The sequence below is a fragment of the Rhinoraja longicauda genome, chromosome 30 (assembly GCF_053455715.1).
Source record: "Rhinoraja longicauda isolate Sanriku21f chromosome 30, sRhiLon1.1, whole genome shotgun sequence".
Lineage (NCBI taxonomy): Eukaryota > Metazoa > Chordata > Chondrichthyes > Rajiformes > Arhynchobatidae > Rhinoraja > Rhinoraja longicauda.
Genome location: NC_135982.1, coordinates 10,908,275 through 10,928,256, shown reverse-complemented (window position 1 = coordinate 10,928,256; position 19,982 = coordinate 10,908,275). Strand labels below are relative to the sequence as shown.

The 19,982-nt window shown below is 45.6% G+C and overlaps 1 protein-coding gene across 5 annotated transcripts in view; it reads right to left on the bottom strand.

The window, feature by feature from the left end:
- Positions 1-404: 404 nt before the first annotated feature.
- The window catches only part of vwa5b1 (von Willebrand factor A domain containing 5B1), a 158,079-nt gene continuing 138,501 nt past the window's right edge, over positions 405-19,982 (bottom strand). For all 5 annotated transcript variants that reach the window (XM_078425176.1, XM_078425177.1, XM_078425179.1 and 2 more), the window contains 3 exons: positions 16,419-16,479; positions 8,583-8,706; positions 405-6,355 (listed from right to left, as the gene is read on the bottom strand). In XM_078425176.1, coding sequence (XP_078281302.1) covers positions 5,612-6,355; positions 8,583-8,706; positions 16,419-16,479 — 929 coding nt within the window. In that variant the 3' untranslated portion in view covers positions 405-5,611. The remainder of the gene's footprint in view (positions 6,356-8,582; positions 8,707-16,418; positions 16,480-19,982) is intronic.

Here is a 19,982-nt window from a genome sequence, read left to right as displayed (position 1 = left end):
GCTCTATCTAACTCTCTCTTGAAAGCATCCAGAGAATTGGCCTCCACTGCCTTCTGAGGCAGAGAATTCCACAGATTTACAACTCTCTGAGTGAATTCCACAGATTTACAACTCTCTGAGTGTCCCTGTAGTGTCAGGCAGTATCCCTGAAGGACATGAATAGGTGACATTTCAGGTTGGGACCCCTCTTCAGAGTGTTGCAGTCTTGTGTGGGCCGATTGTACTCATGTACAGTATGAATGACTGGGATAGCACACGAACAAAGCTTTTCAGTGTATCTCGGTACACATGGCAATAATAAATTTTCTTCAAATGCATTTTCTTCAAAACAAAAAGGAATAATTCCGTTATAGTGAATACATTCGTCTTTAATGTATTATATTATTTTCAAAGAAAGGTCAACATTAATTAACATCATGCAATTGATGATACAGAAAGCAAAGAAAACACCCTTGTCAGCGTTATTTCCAAACACTCAATGCAATGGGAAACAGAGCAGAACAAACTGATTACATTCTGACCCATTACCAATAAAATGCAGTGCTCAGAAACACCAGCGCAGAGCACTGCAAAGAGATTTGTAAACATTCACTACAGTTTTATTTTCCGTTGTACATTTATACAATGACACTAGTTAGGCACTTCATGAAAAATAAAGATGTACCAGAAATCATAGAATCTCACAGCACGGAACAAGGTCACTCATTCTTTGAGAAAGCTTGCCATCTATTCCCTCTTCCTTCCCCTTTGCCCTGCAATTATTTGTTTCCATTTTCAAGTGTTTATCATCCTTTGTCGCACTGCTCTTTTCAGCAGCAGAAGCCAGATCACAGCACTTCGCTGCGTAAAATACATTCTCCTGTTCTGATCCTCTTGCCAATCACCGCGTCTCTGGTTATCAGGCCCCCAGACCGCAGAATTGGATTCTCCTCGTTCAATCAATCGAGAAAATCCGTCGAAGGCCTCTATTTAACCTTCGCAGCTGAAAGGAGAACAATTAGGGCCCTCCCTGTACCTGAAGTCCCTCGTAACTTGGAATCACTTGAGGAAGGGGTGAAAAGCTCGACACACCAGTAAGATGGTGGCAGATCATGGACGAACCACTCAATCTCTTCAATTCTTCATCCGTACCCAAAGCTGCAATGCCTTTCTCTAATTTATTGGGCAGTACACAACTCAGGTAAATCATTTGGTACAAGAACAATATCAGACAATTATGGCGGATGCAATCGGTAACTAAAATGACAAGAATAAAAGGATGTGTTCTTCAGCACATATTGACACCATGTACCTCACTTAGCAATCAAACACTGACAAGCTAAGTCAAATAACAGGAGCAGGCATTTACAGTGGAACAGCTAGAATAATGTCTCCCAGCATTGAATGTAGACTGCCGTTGTGTTTCTCTCCAAATTTCCCAATTTGTTCAGAAAACCTCTTTGATAAGCACGCAGGCCACTGGGACAATGATTCACCCTGGAGTTCATGGTCTACTCTTCAAAAATCAAAAGCTAAAATGACATCTGTAAAATTACTTAAGTGACAACATTGCTCTGACAAGCTGCATGTCCAATTGCAAATCCCCAGTTTGGCAGATTGACACTGGGTTCAACTGCGAGGCTAGTTGGTTGGGACAATGCTTCCTGTTACACTTGTGCAGTCAGTAATCTAATATCCAGGAGCAGGTACAGAGTCACAGAGTTGTAGAGCACGAAAACAGGCCCTTCGGCCCAACTCATCCATGCCGACCAAGGTGCCCCATCTCAGATAGTCCCTTTTTGCCCGTGTTTGGCCCAGATCCCTCTGAACCTTTCCCATCCATGCACCTGTCTTTGAAGTTGTGTTAAGGTAGAAAAGTGGTGAGTAGACGATTACCAGTGAAATTTCACCCTTAGAATAGCAGCACATCTGGAGAGATTACAATGAGGATACAGAGTTGTATATCTATACTACCTTCCACAACCTCTGGATTTCCCAAGTGTGCTACAATCAATGAAGTGGTTTATTGAGACACTGTTGGATCGAGGAAGCACGACCAAAAGATTTGATTTGTATGAAGGGTTAGGTATTGGTCACAGCACCAGGAAGAAGTCCCCTGGTCTTCTTTAGAGGAGTCCTGTGGAATCTGTTACGTTCGTAGCACAGACAGAACTGTGGAGCGCACAAACTGGCCCTTCAGCCCACAATGTTTATGCCGAACACCATGCCAAGATAAACTAATCTTTTCTTTCTGCATGTGATCCATATCCCTCCATTCCTTGCATATCCATTTGCATATCTAAAAGCCTCTTAACGCCACCTCTTTTTTTAAAATTAGAGATACAGCGCGGAAACAAGCCCTTCGGCCCACTGAGTCCAGCCGCCCAGCGATCCCCGCACACTAACACTATCCTACACACACTAGGGACAATTTTTACATTTACCCAGTCAATTAACCTACATACCTGCACGTCTTTGGAGTGTGGGAGGAAACCGAAGATCTCGGAGAAAACCCACGCAGGTCACGGGGAGAACGTACAAACTCCGTACAGACGGCGCACGTAGTCAGGATCGAACCTGAGTCTCCGGCGCTGCATTCGCTGTAAGGCAGCAACTCTACCGCTGTGCCACCGTGCCGCCCAGACGCTCTTAACGTCTGCCTGCACCACCACCCCCTGGTGGAAAGGTTCCAGGCATGCACCTCTCTGTACTTTCATAAAACCTGCCTCAAACACTCCTACTTTGAATGTTGTCCCTCTCAGCCTACAGGCTACGTCCTCTCGTCTTCAACAGTTTCCACTCTGGGGGAAAAGGCTCTGACTGTCTACCCTATCTAGGCCTTTCACAACTTCATACACTTCAGTCTGAAGAAGGGTCTCGACCCGAAACGTCACCCATTCCTTCTCTCCTGAGATGCTGCCTGACCTGCTGAGTTACTCCAGCATTTTGTGAATAAATACCTTCAATTTGTACCAGCATCTGCAGTTATTTTCTTACACTTCATATACTTCTACCATGTCTCTCTTTATCCTCTGACGTTCCAGAGAAAATAATCCAAATATGTCCAACTTCCCTTTTCCTAACACCCTCTAATCTAGACAGCAGTCGTGTATACCTCTTCTGTGCCCTCTCCAAAGCCTTCACATCCTTTCTGTGATGGGGGTGACCAGAACTGCTCACAATACTTCAACTACCTGAATGAGCAGATGGCCCTTAATTTAATATCTGATCTAAAATGCAGCACTGCGGCCCGTTAATACTGCCAGGCTTTTTATACTCAGGGACTTGAATTTATAAACTCTGCTTCAGTATCTGCATTAGTATCACTTACTCAGCAGTGCCTGTTACCATAGTAACCTGTATCATTGGGCAGGGACCTGCTGGCAACGCTGATAGTTCAATGCTGAACCAACCACAGTTCCCACCGACTGGGCAGCCCCATGGATGTGGATGTAAGGAACGACCATTATCCTGCTGAAGGGCAGAGCAGGTTTGAGGGCTGAGTGCCCGTTCCTACTGTCTCTTACATTGTTATGTAGAGGCCCTGGAAGTTCCTCACTGAGGTTTTATATGACTTTCATATGAAGAAAGACTGGATAGACTAGGCTTATACTCGCTGGAATTTAGAAGACTGAGGGGGGATCTTATAGAAACATATACAATTCTTAAGGGGTTGGAGAGGCTAGATGCGGGAAGATTGTTCCCGATGTTGGGGAAGTCCAGAACCAGGGGTCACAGCTTAAGGATAAGGGGGAAGTCTTTTAGGACCGCGATGAGAAAACATTTCTTCACACAGAGAGTGGTGAGTCTGTGGAATTATCTGCCACAGAAGGTAGTTGAGGCCAGTTCATTGGCTGTATTTAAGAGGGAGTTAGATGTGGCCCTTGTGGCTAAAGGAATCAGGGGGTATGGAGAGAAGGCAGGTACAGGTTACTGAGCTGCATGATCAGCCATGATCATATTGAATGGCGGTGCAGGCTCGAAGGGCCGAATGGCCTACTCCTGCACCTATTTTCTATGTTTCTATGTTTCTATCGCTGGCTCCGACAAGGCAAGTTGCCAGCATTCAGCAGGGCAAACAACTTAGCTAACAACTTGGCAAATGGAAATGGACAGCTGATAAAGGCGCGGCTGGTGGAGCCAGCACCTCACAGCGCGAGAGACCCGGGTTCAATCCTGACCTCGGGTGCTGTTGGTATGATGTTTGTACGATTTCCCTGTGACCGCGTAGGTTTTCCCCAGGAGGTCCGGTTTCCTCCCACACTCCAAGGACATACTTTGGATGTAGGTTAATTGGCTTTGGTTAAAAAGTTTTATTGTCCCTACTGTGTGGGATGGTGTTAGTGTACGGGGTGATCGCTGGTCGGCACGGACTCAGTGGGCCAAAGGGCCTGTTTCTGCGTTGCATCTCTAAAGTTTAACGTCTAAAGATAAAGCAAACCAGTAACCAGTACTTCATTTAACAAGAACCTGGGATGGTGAGTGTGGGCCCACCTGTGATCATTTATTATTTCCTCCCCCACCCATATAGTCTCCTGAGGTTAATATTAGCCTCAAGGGCCTGAATTAGATACCAGCATCCAAAAACTGCATAGACTTTAGTGTTCAGACTTTAGAGACACAGCGTGGAAACGGACCCTTCGGCCCACCGAGTCCGCGCCCGCGCCGACCAGCGATCACCTCGTACAGGAACACCATCCTACACGCATGGAACAATCTACAATTTACCGAAGTCAATTAATCTACAAACCTGTACGCCTTTGGAGTGCGGGAGGAAACTGAAGCACTCGGAGAAAACCCACACAGTCACAGGGAGAACGTACAAACTCTGTGCAGACAGCACCCGTGGTCAGGATCGACTTCTGGTTTCTGGCGCTGTAAGGCACAAACTCTACCCATCCCTAGCTACATCCATCTGAAATGGCAAATAGATTAAAAAGATAGGTTGAGTACTTGTATCTCATGGGATTGGTTTTGAGTTGGAGATTATGTTATGCTGATCCATCTGTGGGAATCAACAGGGTTTAAATTGTCTGCAATACCTCATCAAACTCTCCTTGAAAGTGGGCGCTTTGACCATGTCGGTTTCCCCACTATGTTTAAAACCACTTCTTCATCCTTGCCTCCTATTTTGAAAAGTGGGAACACGTTTAGAGAAGCTGCCCTTTCATTAGGTAACAAAATATTCAAATTTATCCCTGACAACCAAAAATCACAATGGTCACAATACATCGACGTACCAAGCTAGGAAGCGTTGCCCAAAGACGGGGGGGACAATATTCCAACCACCACCCACCCACGAACCCCAAGGCTATCTCTGGCATGCAAAGGGTTAAAACAAGGAAGTGGTTACTCCGAGAATCAGCTGCAGATGCATTCGATCAGGACACAGATTTCAACCACTGATCAATAACTATGATCAGTAAAGCCAGCAATGACGTTCGAAAATAGAGCCGATATGCTCAGTCCTTGTCACCCCTTTAGTCAGAGCACAAAGGTCCCAACTGGGGTAGGTTGGAACTCTAACAAGTTGGAAACTTGTTAATAAACCATTAATTCCTAAACTTTTCAAGGATTGCTTTGCGGAGAAACGTCAACATCCCAGCTGCCTGGTGACTCTGAGGCAAAGCCTTTAAACACTGTTTGGGTTGTAGCACAGCATGTTCAGCTGGAGGTTTTCATCCCAGTGTCTGAGTAGGACGAAGAGTTGCCTTGCCGAGGCCTTGACAGAGGCGAGGTCGCGTGCCTCTGGTATCTGCTGGCCTTCCAGCCACATGCAGGCCTTGGCAGCGATCAGCTCCCACTCGATGAAGAAAGCAGCAGACTGGTGCTCTAGCCAGGCCAGGGCCACTGCTGTCGACCAGACGGCTCCCTCGGCATCCGCCACGGGCTGCTGCCCGCTCGGGGCTGCCAGCAACGATCCATCACTGCAGGCCGCAGCCTCCGGCCCACTGTCGGCCTGCGGGGCGCTGGAAGCCTGGGGATTTCCCGGGGAGGACGATCGGCGCAAGGTGATGGCCGGAGGGAGCAGCTCGCAGCCGCTGCCGCTGCTCTCCCTCAACTGGATTTCCATCAGACTGCTGGAGAAGTGGCGCGATCTTAACCGTTTGGATTCCTCTCCGCCCCTGTCTGCTCCCGAGGAACCCAGCATTCCCGCACTCCCAGCTTCCGAACCGTGGCCGGGCTCGGCGGCTTCAGTCTCTTGGGCGGCCCTCCTGTTGGTGAAGCTTCCGGAATGAGTGTGTGAGGTGGGACTGACACTGGACCGGTGGCACATGAAGGGGGAGGTCCACTTCAGCTGCTCCATTGGGATGTTAATGGCTTCACAAAAGGCCGGGCTGAGCAAGAAGGCTCCAGATGCCAACTGCAGGTTCACCTGAGTAATGGAACAACATCAACCGCAACCGTAAAATCAACAGCATGATAGACACACACACTCACACAACGTTGATTGGTAATGATGGAAGAAAGTCTATTCAATGCCATTACAAATTTTCTTTATTGCAAACATTTTAGACTAATACTGAATCTAGGATGCAGGTGTGTTTCCAGTAGGCAAATTGGATGTAACGTGACTGATGAATTAATGAAAACTATTTAGAACATAGAAAAAGTACAGCACAGGAACAGGGCCTCTGACCTACAATGTCTGTGATGAACATGATGCCAAGATAAATTAATCTCATCTGGCTGCACATGATCCTTACCCCTCTATTCCCTGCATAGCTATAACTTAATCGCCACTATTATATCTATCTCCATCACCACCCCTTCGGTTAATTCCAGGCACCCGCTACGCACTTTGTAAAACACTTGCCATGCACATCTGCATTAAACTTTGCCTCTCTCCCATAAAGCTATACCCTTAAAGGTTTAACCTTAAAATGTTATATGGGCCGAAAAGGTTACAACACGATTTGATCACAGACTAGAGAACCACTTAAAAGTTACAAAGGTAGACACAAAATGTTGGAGTAACTCAGCGGGACAGGCAGCATCTCTCGGGAGAAGGAATGGGTGACGTTTCGGGTCGAGACCCTTCTTCCGTCTGAAGAAGGGTCTCGACCCGAAACGTCACCCATTCCTTCTCTTCAGAGATGCAGCCTGTCCTGCTGAGTTACTCCAGCATTTTGTGTCTACCTTCGATTTAAACCAGCATCTGCAGTTCTTTCCTACACTTAAAAGTTACTTTGGAAACTGACAAGAAAAGAAGCTGTACTGGGAAAAAACAATCCTGGGAGAAAACTGTTTCTGTGTAACCTCCCTGCAGTGATAAGACACCATTGTTTTTTAAGAACTCAGTCTCAGGAGGTCATAGAAATTGACAAGCAATCGTTTTTCTATGCACTTATGCGATGATACTCTATTAAACAATGTAACATAGAGCTGTTAGTATTTTTAGCTTTTTTTAACAAAAAAAGTTGTCATTATGAGTCATTGTCATTATGAGTCCGACATTCTCTTGTCCCTAACTTCCATTCACACAATTGATTTATAAAGTGATTTTCTTAGGTTTCTTAAGGATACATCTATCACTTTATAGCAGGACTACTTGTGTTAGGAAAACGTTTGTTTGAACTTCAAAACAGTTTCACAATGTGGATTTAATCAGGGAGATAAAGGAACACTAAACAATTAAGTGAATGCAAAGTACTGGAAACACAAGCTATAAGTTAATGTATCTTAAATATTCACCATTGTCCACTTTTTGGAAACAGTCACAGTTCCAAATGAACATTGCTGAAAGGTCTTTAAGTTCTGGTTCAATTTGTTTCACTTTTTGGTTATTCCCCTTTTCATTCCCTGCTCCCCAATTGTGCCATCTCTAATCTTGCTGTCACACTTCAATGCTTTAATCAACTGAAGAAGTACTGTACACGATACTGTATATAGCGCTCTCGTGTACAGTACAGTACTGTATACAACGCTCTTGTGTACAGTACAGTACTGTATACAGCGCTCTTGTGTACAGGACATTACTGTATACAGCGCTCTTGTGTACAGGACAGTACTGTATACAGCACTCGTGTACAGTACAGTACTGTATAGAGCACTCTTGTGTACAGTACAGTACTGTATAGAGCACTCTTGTGTACAGTACAGTACTGTATACAGCGCTCTCGTGTACAGTACAGTACTGTATACAGCGCTCTCGTGAGATGTCCATTAGAAATAGTATGCATCAAGAGAATCAATTGAAAGATACAGCATGGAATCTGGCCCTGTGGCCCACCGAGTCCACGCCGACCATCAATTATCCATTCACACCAGTTCTATATTATCTCCCTCCCACATCTCCCTGCACACTAGTGGCAATTTACAGAGGGCACGTGGGAGGAAACCGGAGCACCCAGAGGAAACCCACGCGGTCACATGGAGAACGTGCAAACTCCACGTAGCCAGCACCTGATGCCAGGGTTGAACTCGGGTCTCTGGCGCTGTGAGGCTGAGCTCTGCCAGCCGCATCAGTGATGCCCTCATTTGGAGGAAGAGGATGGCAGAGTTTAGCAAACTTGGAGAAGCTATAAGACCAACCCTCCATCGCTAAACAATGAACCATCCTTGCACCAGTGCAATGAGTCGAACACAACATAGTTACCAACCAGAGGCATGTATTCATTGTTCTCAATCTCTGGCTCGCAGACGGATTCACTCATCTTGCTTGGTGTCCGGCACATGAATCCTCTGGTTGCCAGCGACAACATTCGAGTTTTGTTAAAACTCAGTCTGGAACAAAACATAAGAAAAGGTTCTTCAAATACAATACACTAAACTAACGAACTAACTAACTTCAAAGTTCTACCCACACTTGGTAGGGAGGCCAACAAGAAGAACTGGATGGATTAGAAATAGATTTACGTCTAATTCAATGATTCGGTTATAGTTTATTGTCACATGTACTTAGGTACGGTGAAATTCTTTGTTTTTGTATACAATCTGGTAAAAAGGAAATATGGGCCTCGGGGACGGGAGATGAGTGTACAGAAGACGGGAAAGGAATAGGTTTACTTGGGAGATGGTGGGGGACATGGGAGTGCCATTATATGAATATGTATGCAGAAATGTTTGGTGTCGGAAGGAACTGCAGATGCGGGTTTGAACCGAAGATAGCCAACATCTCTGGAGAGAAGGAATGGGTGACGTTTCGGGTCGAGACCCAGTCTGAAGAAGGGTCTTCGCCCGAAACGTCACCCATTCCTTCTCTTCACAGGTGCTGCCTGTCCCGCTGAGTTACTCCTGCATTTTGTGTCTAAAAAATGTTTGGTGGTTAGTTCAAAGTTTCACTGACATTTCAGTTTCATGTCCATTACAAACGTTCTTAAATGGCTTGACACAATAACAGTGCCAGCTTGGGTGAGCAGCTTAACAGCAGATGGATGGGCCTGACAGTTTACACTGTAGAAGATTTCCTGGAAGAAATATTTCTCATCAAATAATTAACTGTCAGCGTGGCAGCATGGTAATAAGGCGAAATAATTTGTATGTGACCCAGAATTAAATCATTTTTATGGATCCATCATAAATAAATTTTTGCAGGAAATTAAGATCCATTTTGACTTTCCTGAAAACCACGATATTGCAGAATAAATCCACATTCAGCACAATGCTGGCAGGATAACCCAAATTGCCTGCCAGTCAACCAAAGCAAAATTCTGCAGACGCTGCAAATCAGAAATAAAAAATAAATTGCAGGCAATTTTCAACAGGTCAGGCAGCATCTGTGAAGAGAGATACAAGGAAGACGTTTCAAATTGATGACCTTCCATCTGAAGCTGCAGAACTATTCCAATTTGTGATGACTCGTCACCAACAAGAAGCATTATAGTCAGAGAGTCATTCGGAAGGCGAACAGGCCCTTCGGCCCAACTCCTCCATGCCCACCAAGATGCCCCATCTAAGCAAATCCTATTTGCTTGCGTTTGGCCCATATCCACATACCTGCCCAAACCTTTCCTATCCACATACCTGCCCAAATGTCTTTTAAATGTTGCTGTTGTCCAAATGTTGATAATGGAAACAAGCCATTGAGAAGCGGGACACTTGGACTGCACTGTTAAAGATGCCAGCAGTGACAATTATCCTCAGTTTCCATTGTGCCTCTGCTTTCCATCCAACGAGAACAATGGTAAGGTTTTCCATTGGGGTGGCATAGTGCCGCAGTGGGTAGAGCTGCTGACTCACAGCACCAGAGACCCGGGTTCCATCCTGACCTTGGGTCCTGTCCGTGTGGGGTTTACGCATTCCCCTAGTAACTGCTTGGGTTTTCTCTGGGTAGAGCTCCCGGTTTCCTCCCACTTCTCAAAGACACGAAGGTTTGTTGGTGAATTGGGCTCTGTAAATTGCCCCGGTGTGTAGGGAGTGGATGGGAAAGTGGGATATCATAGAACTGGCGTGAATAGGGGATGGATGGTCGGCCTGGACTAGGTGGGCCGAAGGGCCTGTTTCCATGCTGTATCACTGAAACTGAAAACTAAATCAATTGGTTCTGCATGGGTGAGCCCAAGCAGAGAACAACACATCCATACAAAATATCCATTAGGAACTCTTGGAACTCAGGTTAATTGGAATAAACGGTAAATCACTTTTCGACTTACAGCTCAGAATCAACCTCATGTTTGCAGCTATTTTCGTTAATGTACTTGTTTATCATTTTATACAGCTGCATAACAAGTTAAAGCAAAAGAGAAAAAAATACTTATTTAAGGCTCAGTAAAATGAGATGTTTTTTTTGGATGTGCTGTTTTGTAACCCCCACAGAGATCAGTGACAAATTGATCCTTGCTCCAAGAAATTGCTGCAGAGAAGGTTTAATGAGAAGAAAATACTTTTTTTTAAACTGGGTAGCATTGAAATGTTATTGAGAAGCAAATGAGAGCAGATTCATGCGAACTACAGGTGTACAAGCAACTACGGGTAAATACAGGCACACGAGGAACGACAAGTGAATAGGTGCACAAAGAACTTCAGGTGAATACAGGTGCATGAAGAACCACAGGTGACCACAGGTGTATGAGGAACTACAGGTCACCACAGGTGCATGAGGAATTACAGGTGAATACAGGTGCATGAGGAACTACAGGTGAATCCAGGTGCATGAGGAACTACAGGTGAATATAGATGCATGAGGAACTACAGATGAATACAGGTGCACGAGGAACTACAGGTGAGTACAGGTGCATGAGGAACCACAGGTCACCACAGGTGTATGAGGAACTACAGATGTATACAGGTGCATGAGGAACTACAGGTCACCACAGGTGCATGAGGAACTACAGGTGTATACAGGTGCATGAGGAACTACAGGTGAATACAGGTGCATGAGGAACTACAGATGAATACAGGTGCATGCGGAACTACAGGTAAAACAGGCGCACGAGGAACTACAGGTCACCATAGGTGCATGAGGATCTACAGGTCACCACAGGTGCATGAGGAACTACAGGTGAATACAGGTGCATGAGGAACTACAGGTAATACAGGCGCACGAGGAACTACAGGTCACCACAGGTGCATGAGGAACTACAGGTGAATACAGGTGCATGAGGAACTACAGGTGAATACAGGTGCATGAGGAACTACTGGTGAATACAGGTGAATGAGGAACGACAGGTGAATGCAGGTGCATGAGGAACTACAGGTGAATATGTGCGCACAGGGACACGCAGGTACATTGGAAATTACGGGTGACTGCAGGCACATGTAGAACTACAGGTGCATTAGAGAGTGATGTGGTGCAATGAATACAACGTACAAACAGTAGAATCCTGTAACAATTAGTGGGCAGCGCGGTGACACAGCTGGTCGAGATGCTTCAACTGCAGTGGCCACCTATAATCATGTGTATTTTCTCATTGAACTTGTTTCTTGTGGAGAATCAGGTTTAAACTTGATCTTTAGTTTCGTTTAGTATAGAGATACAGCTTGGAAACAGGCGTTCGGCCCACCGAGTCCACGCCGACCAGTGATCCTCATACACTAGCACTATCCTACACACGAGGGACAATTTACCATTCATACCGAACCCAATTAACCTACAAACCCATACGTCTTTGGAGTGTGGGAGGAAACCGGAGCTCCCGGGGAAAACCCATGCGGTCACGGGGAGAACGTACAAACTCCGTACAGGCAGCACCCGCAGTCAGGATCAAACCCAGGTCTCTGGCACTGGTAGGGGTGCAACTCTACCACTGCACTACCGTACTCTCCCAGTCACTTTAAATTAATTCTACACACATCTAACAGGTCTCCCCTCATCCTCCGTCCTCCAGAGTAAACAATCCGAGTTTGCCCAACCTCTCCTTATAGCTAATAACCTCTAACGCAGACAGCACTTATGAATCATGGTTTTATCTGTTCTAAGGGTCACTCATTCATAAGGAGAGGTGATGCATGCAACCATATAAAAGCCACTAACATTAAGTTTATGCGCCCATCTTCCAACACTTCACGTTTAAATTCCTGTGGCTTTAAAGATGCTCAATAATCTCTACAGATATAGTTTCCCCAGGATTCACAACTTAAAATTCTGCCCTCAAGAATCAAATGCTGTCATGTTGTTGTTTGTGGCTTTAGCTATATTACCGGCATCAAAGGCCTGTGTGACACAATAATTCGCTAGCAGGTCCCAGAGTGATGAACCGAGGTTTGTGGCTTGATCGCTAATAAATCCACTGACAAATGGTTATTTAAAGTCAGGAACTTGTGCCTGTAGAATTCTCACACTGTAAGGACATGGGAACCCTGAGTCAGAATGCCATCTACAGGGGACCCCCATGATAGTTCCAGTGACGGAAAATTCACTCTGACCGAATTCACAAATCACTTCCAGAAAACGTGGGGCGATAAATAAAAATTTGTATGAGAGAAAGAAAATAAATAGTTAATAAAATGTATTTATCTTCACTCTCATTTCTGAGCAGATGAACAGATGATATAGCTTTAATTGACTGTTCGTAGGATACATAGAAACAGAAAATAGGTGCAGGAGTAGGCCATTCGGCCCTTCGAGCCTGCACCGCCATTCAATATGATCATGGCTGATCATCCAACTCAGTATCCCGTACCTGCCTTCTCTCCATACCCCCTGATCCCTTTAGCCACAAGGGCCACATCTAACTCCCTCTTAAATATAGCCAATGAACTGGCCTCAACTACCTTCAGTGGCAGAGAATTCCACAGATTCACCACTCTCTGTGTGAAAAAAAACTTTCTCATCTCGGTCCTAAAAGACCTCCCCCTTATCCTTAAACTGTGACCCCTTGTTCTGGACTTCCCCAACATCGGGAACAATCTTCCTGCATCTAGCCTGTCCAACCCCTTAAGAATTTTGTAAGTTTCTATAAGATCCCCCCTCAATCTTCTAAATTCCAGCGAGTACAAGCCGAGTCTATCCAGTCTTTCTTCATATGAAAGTCCTGCCATCCCAGGATGGAAACAGGCCTTTCGGCCCACCAAGTCCACACCGACCAGCGATCACCCATTTAAACTAGTTCTATGTTCTACGTTATCAGAGTCATAGAGTTATGCAGTGTGGAAACAGGTCCTTCGGCCTAACTTGGGGCAATTTTATAGAGGCCAATCAGCCCACAATTCTGTTTGGGTTGTGGAAGTGTTTAGGATGTGACCGCTAGGGTTTTCTCCGCAATCTCCGGTTTCGTCCCACATTCCAAAGATGTACAGGTTTATAGGTTAATTGGCTTGGTATAATTGTAAATTGTCCCTTGTGTGTTTGTAGGATAGTGTTAATGTGTGGGGATTGCTGGTCAGCATGGACTCGGTGGGCCGAAGGGCCTGCTTCCGTGCTCTATCGCTAATCTAAACTAAATAAGAGGGGGAACGGAACATAGGATTGCTGGGCTCGAATTCACCAGGGTCCCTCAGGGCAGAATGGCCTCCTTTTGTTTCACAATAGGTAATTGGTTGAACGAGAATTGCCCCTGGGTGATGCGTATATTTATATGTCTGTGTCAATAATTGCACGTTTAATGCAAGCAGCTCAATGCAACAACCTAACCATCACCTTATCAGTCTGAAGAAGGGTCTCGACCCGAAACGTCACCCATTTCTTCTCTCCAGAGATGCTGCCTGACCCGCTGAGTTACTCCAGCATTTTGTGTCTACCTTCGATTTAAACCAGCATCTGCAGTTCTTTCCTGCACATTATCTTATCTTCTTCTCACCCCTTCTCAATACTGTCAGTCACATTAGAGCGGCACAATGGCGTGGCACCAGAGACCTGGGTTCGATCTTGACAATGGGTGCTGTCTAAGTGGAGTTTGCACGTTCTCCCTGTGACCGCGTGGGTTTCCTCCGGGTGCTCCAGTTTCCTCCCACATTCCAAAGACGGTCAGGTTTCTAGGTTAATTGGCCTCTGTAAAAATTGCCCGTAGCGCGTAGTGTACGGGTGAGCATTGGTCAGCACGGAATCGGTGAGCCGTAGGGCCTGTTTTCATGCTATATCTCTAAACTAAACTAAACCTGACAGCCGTTACTGGTGAGAACGTTGCCTCCATGTGTTGATTTACCAACAGAACCAGGACCAAAAGGCGACAAGCAACAACCTTGTGTTGTTACCTTGCAGGAAACGAAGCAGCAAGTCACGTATCACACGTGAGAAACAGCATACGTGGCCTAAAGGTTTTCTGCTGAAGCATTGATTTTAGTTTCACTGCCTCCCCGCACTGCATTAAAGACCTCTCCTGCACTGATCAATGTCGCAGCCTCTGTGCATGAGAGGATGTGATCGCTGGTCTTGATCATCACTATGCCAGATGTCTGAGGAAGACCAGGGCCACGAACTGGACAATTTCCTCCTCCCACCCCCTAATGTTCCTCCTGACTTTCTCCACCACTCACTTTTCCCTTCCATCTACCCTTTCCTTTTCCCTTTCCCCTCTACATTCTCCTCCTCCTGTCCCACTCCTCGTCTGCCCTCATCTCCATGGCTGCCACGGGGATCGCTCTTCAAGAGGCAGGGACCCACTTCCCAACATGCTGTGCCTGACCAAGATGGCATCCATGAGCACAGGCAGTAAATAACCACCTATAGGGCATATTCTATTCAAGATATTGGGCTATTCCGCATCCAACACTTCAAAATGGGAGCAAACACTGGCAGGGGTTGCTTAAACCATAGATGTGCCAAATCAGTGATATTTGATGTGACACTAAATTTCATGTGGGTGAAAAAAACAGCACTTAATTCGTGCGCTAAGAATTATTCATAGTCATAGAGTCATACAACATGGAAACAGGCCCTTCAGCCCTACTTGCCCACACCAACCAGTATGTCCCATCTACACTTATCCCACCTGCCTGCGTTTGGCCCATATCCCTCTAAACCTTTCCTATCCATATATCTGTCCAAATGTCATTTAAATATGAGAAACATAGAAAATAGGTGCAGGAGGAGGCCATTTAGCCCTTCGAGCCAGCACCGCCATTCATTGTGATCATCGCTGATCGTCCACAATCAGTAACCCGTGCCTGCCTTCTCCCCATATCCCTTGATTCCACTAGCCCCTAGGGCTCTATCTAACTCTCTTTTAAATTCATCCATTGAATTGGCCTCCACTGCCCTCTGTGGCAGAGAATTCCACAAATTCACAACTCTCTGGGTGAATAGGTTTTTTCTCATCTCAGTATTAAATGGCCTCTCCTTTATTATTAGACTGTGGGCCCTGGTTCTGGGAATTGGGAATTTTTTCCTGTATCTAGCTTGTTCAGTCCTTTTATAATTTTATATGTTTCTATAAGATCCCCTCTCATCCTTCTAAATTCCAGTTAATACAAGCCTAGTCATTCCAATCTTTCCTCATATGACAGTCCCGCCATCCCGGGGATTAACCTCGTGAACCTACGCTGCGCTCCCTCGATAGCAAGAATGTCCTTCGTCAAATTAAGAGAACAAAACTGCACATAGTACTCCAGGTGCGGTCTCACCAGGGCCCTGTACAACTGCAGAAGAACCTCTTTACTCCTACACTCAAATCCTCTCGTTATGAAGGCCAACATGCCATTAGCTTTCATCACTGCCTGCTCTACCTGCATGTTTACTTTCAGTGACTATTGTTATACTACCTGCCTCGACTACTCCCGTTGCAGCTTGTTTCACGTACTCACTGTTGTGATATTGCAGGGACTACTTTGTTGTATCAAAGGACTACTTTGTTTGCCTGTGTAGTAATATCTATATAAGGGAATGAGGTGATTAGGTGGCCACTCTGGTTCCAGGTGGCCACGGAATAAACAGCCTGGATTTGAGCTCCAGCATTATAACGTTTTAAACATATGTACTCCTGGTCCGTCCAGAGTCACAACAAAGGTATAACAGATACCGGAGCACGAAGTACAACACTCACCAACCTCTGCGTAAAATTAAATGGAATACAATTTCTAAGCTCTAGTGGTAAATTAAGAAGAGCAGAAATTTCAGCTACCTTGCAGTAAAAAGGCCCTCAATGGATCGCTGCGATGAAATCAAAGGACTTTTCAGTGAAGCTGTAAAACAGAGAGGCGAAAATATCAGAGATGATTCAAGGTGACATAGTTGCCAAGTGATAAAGCGTGTCCCTGAATCTGTTGTGAATGTACATAGCATTTCTCCAGAAAAAAAAAACTTGGATTCATTGCAAAGCAACTCAAATCGAAATCTGTTTCAGAATTTGGACAAAGAGCAAAGGCATGCTAACACCGAGAGAGTGCTATGGATCAGATATTCACACAGTATAAAAAAGAGCATGTTGGAAGCACTCTGCAGGCCAGGCAGCACCTGTGGAGAAAGAAACAGAATTAATGCTTCAGGAGAGAGAGAGAGAGAGAGAGAAAGAGAGAGAGAGAGAGAGAGAGAGAGAGAGAGAGAGAGAGAGAGAGAGAGAGAGAGGGGAGAGGGAGAGGGGAGAGGGAGAGGGAGAGGGAGAGGGAGAAGGAGAGGGAGAGGGAGAGGGAGAGGGAGAGGGGGAGATGAGATCGGGCAGAGGACAGGAGGAATTAAATGGGTGAAAGCAAAGGTTGAGAGTGAGACATGAGAAACTGCAGATGCTGGGGTCTTGAGCAAAACACAAAGTGCTGGAAGAACTCAACAGTTCAGGCAGCACCTGTGGAGGGAATGGATAGGCGACATTTAGGGTCTGAAATGAACCACACTGAAGAAGGGACCCAATACGTTGCATGCCCATTCCCTCCAAAGGTGCTTCCTGACCTGCTGAGTTCCTCTTGCACTTTCTGTTTTAAAATAAGGGCAAGAGGGAACAACAGTCTGGAGGTGACTAATGCAATGACAATTCTGCAAGTGCTGCTGATCCAAAGTTGTTGAATCCAATGTTGAGACCAGTTGATTGCACACTGTATCTCAGTCCTGTTCATTTACACCAGTGTCCCCATAGTCATGGCAATAATTCAGTGAACTAACAGATCCGAGTGGGTTATAGGAGCACGATCAGAGCCAGGAAGAGCAGTGTACTCTCTCTGCAAACATGCACAAAGTGCTGGAGTAACTCAGCGGGTCAGGCAGCATTTCTGGAGAACATAGATAGGTGATGTATCAGGTCAGGACCCTGCTGATATAAGGAGATAAGGATAGACAATGTGTGCACCTCTCTCGCCCAAGGTATGGCCCTGAAGAATCTGGTCTTCAATCTATAGACACTTTGCATTCAGCCCCTCTCTTAAACCTTTACTCATTCCGGTGACTGAAGAGGAAAGGGGCGAGATTGAACGGGAGGGTGTAAAATTAGGAGAGATCAAGTCAGGGTGTAGGGGGTGGGTTGATGTTCCTTGCAGAGAGGGCAATAACTGGAGGAAAGATAAAAGTTAATTAGTAGAAGGATTCGAGAGAAGTTGAGGGACCCTCGTCAAGGGTTGAAGGTGTGCAACTTACTGCCTGAAAGGGCAGGGTAGGCAGAGGGGCTCACATCAAAAATGTACCTGGACGTGGACTGGAAGAGCTAGAAGCTGTAGGACTGTGGATTGTGAGGTGGGGAAGCGGGCGGAGGTGTGGTTAAGACCCCGGGGGGCAGACAGGAATGTAGGACAGAGGTTGCAATCGGATCAGGCAAGGTTTAGAGGTAACGGGCCAAACGTGGGGAAATGTGCCAAATGTGGGGAAATGAAGCTAGCTTAGATGGGCATCTTGGTCGACATGGACACGTTGAGACAAAGGGCCTATTTCCATGCTGTCTGTCTCTATGATTATGAAGGGAGGAGCAGAGGAGAGGGTCAGAGCTACACACTTCTTCTCCTTCCTCATTTCAATGGCACAAACATAAATGGCCTTGTTCTCTGCCATAAATTGCTGAGATTCATTGATCTAACAAATGTATCACTCTGGCAGCACAGTGGTGCAGCAGTAGAGTTGCAGCATTACTGTGCCAGAGACCCAGGTTCAATCCTGATTGTGGGTGCTGTCTGTACAGAGTTTGTACGTTCTCTCTGTGACCTCGAGGGTACTCCGGCTTCCTCCCACTTTCCAAAGACGTGCAGGTTAATTGGCGTCTGTAAATTGTTCCTAGCGTGTAGGATAGAATTAGTGTGAATGCGCGATCACTGGGGTCGGCGCAGACTCGGTGGGCCGAAGGGCCTGTTTCCACACGCGTAGCTAAACTATCCACTGGTAAAATCATGATATTCAAGATCCTGAATAAAAAATCAAGCTGATTTATATTGCCATGGAAGCTGGCTCACTCTGAAAACAGTCCATTCTGTTTCCATTCAAGGTGTTAACATTCACTGAAATAGTTCAAATCTGAAAGAGTGCCATCACCATGGCAATAGCATTGGCTTAATAAGATTATACAGGATATTACATTTCTCTGTGATGTCTGAGAATATGGATCCTCTTCAATGTCTGAAAGATTAATATTACATGAAGATAAGATTTAACATTCTCTCTGCCACTGATAATGAAATCTTCTGGACATGTTTGAGCTTCAGGGACGCTGTTGAAATCTATTATAGAGTCATGGAATTGTCCAGCAAGGAAACAGGCCCTTCGGCCCACCTTGTCCATGCTGACCAAGTTGGCATACCAATTTTCCTGCATTTGACCCATATCCCACTAAACCCTTCCTGTCCATATATCTGTCCAAATGACTTTTTAAAAATTGTGATTAAATCCATTTCCATAGTTACTTCTGACAGCTCATTCCAGATACGGACTACCCTCTGAGTGATAAAGTTGCCCCTGAGCAGGAACTATCTGAGGACTGCATGAGGCTGGGGAAGAAACTGCAGGAGCCCTGGCTGAGATATATGAATCATTGTTATTCACGGGCGAGGTGCCAGATGACTGGAGGGTGGCTAAGTTTGTGCCTCTACTTAAGAAGGGCTGTAAGGAAAAGTGTAGCAACTATAGACCAGTCAGCTTAATATCTGTGCTAGGTAAGCTGTTGCAGAGGATTCTGAGAGATAAGATTTACATCGACAGGGGATGATTAGGAATAGTCAGCATGGTTTTATACGTGGGAGATCGTGTGGTACAAATTGGATTGAGTTCTTTGGAGAAGTAACCGAGAATGTTGATGGTACGTTCATAGATGTTATCTATATGGACTTCAGCAAGGCCTCTGATCAGGTTCTGCATGGTCGGCTGCTCTGGAATGGATGGTTAGACTGCATGGGATCCAGGGAGAGCTAGCTAACTGGATACAGAGTTGGCTTCAAGGAAGGGTGCAGAGGGTGGTGGTGGTAGAAGGTTGCTTTTGCAAACTGGAGGTCTGTAACAAGTGGTGTGCCTCAGGGATTGACGCTGGGCCCATTGATTTATATCCATGATTTGGATGAATATAGACATGGCATGATTCATAAACTTAACAGTAAGTAGGGGGTATAGTCGACAGCAAAGATGGTTATCAGAAATTATGAAGTTTAATGCACATCAGTGCGAGGTATTGTATTTTGGGAAGTCGAACCAGGGCTGGACTTTTACAGTGAATCGGAGAGCCCTGTGGAGTGCTGTAGAAAAGAGGGACCGAGGAGTACTGGTACATAGTTCCCTAAATATGGTG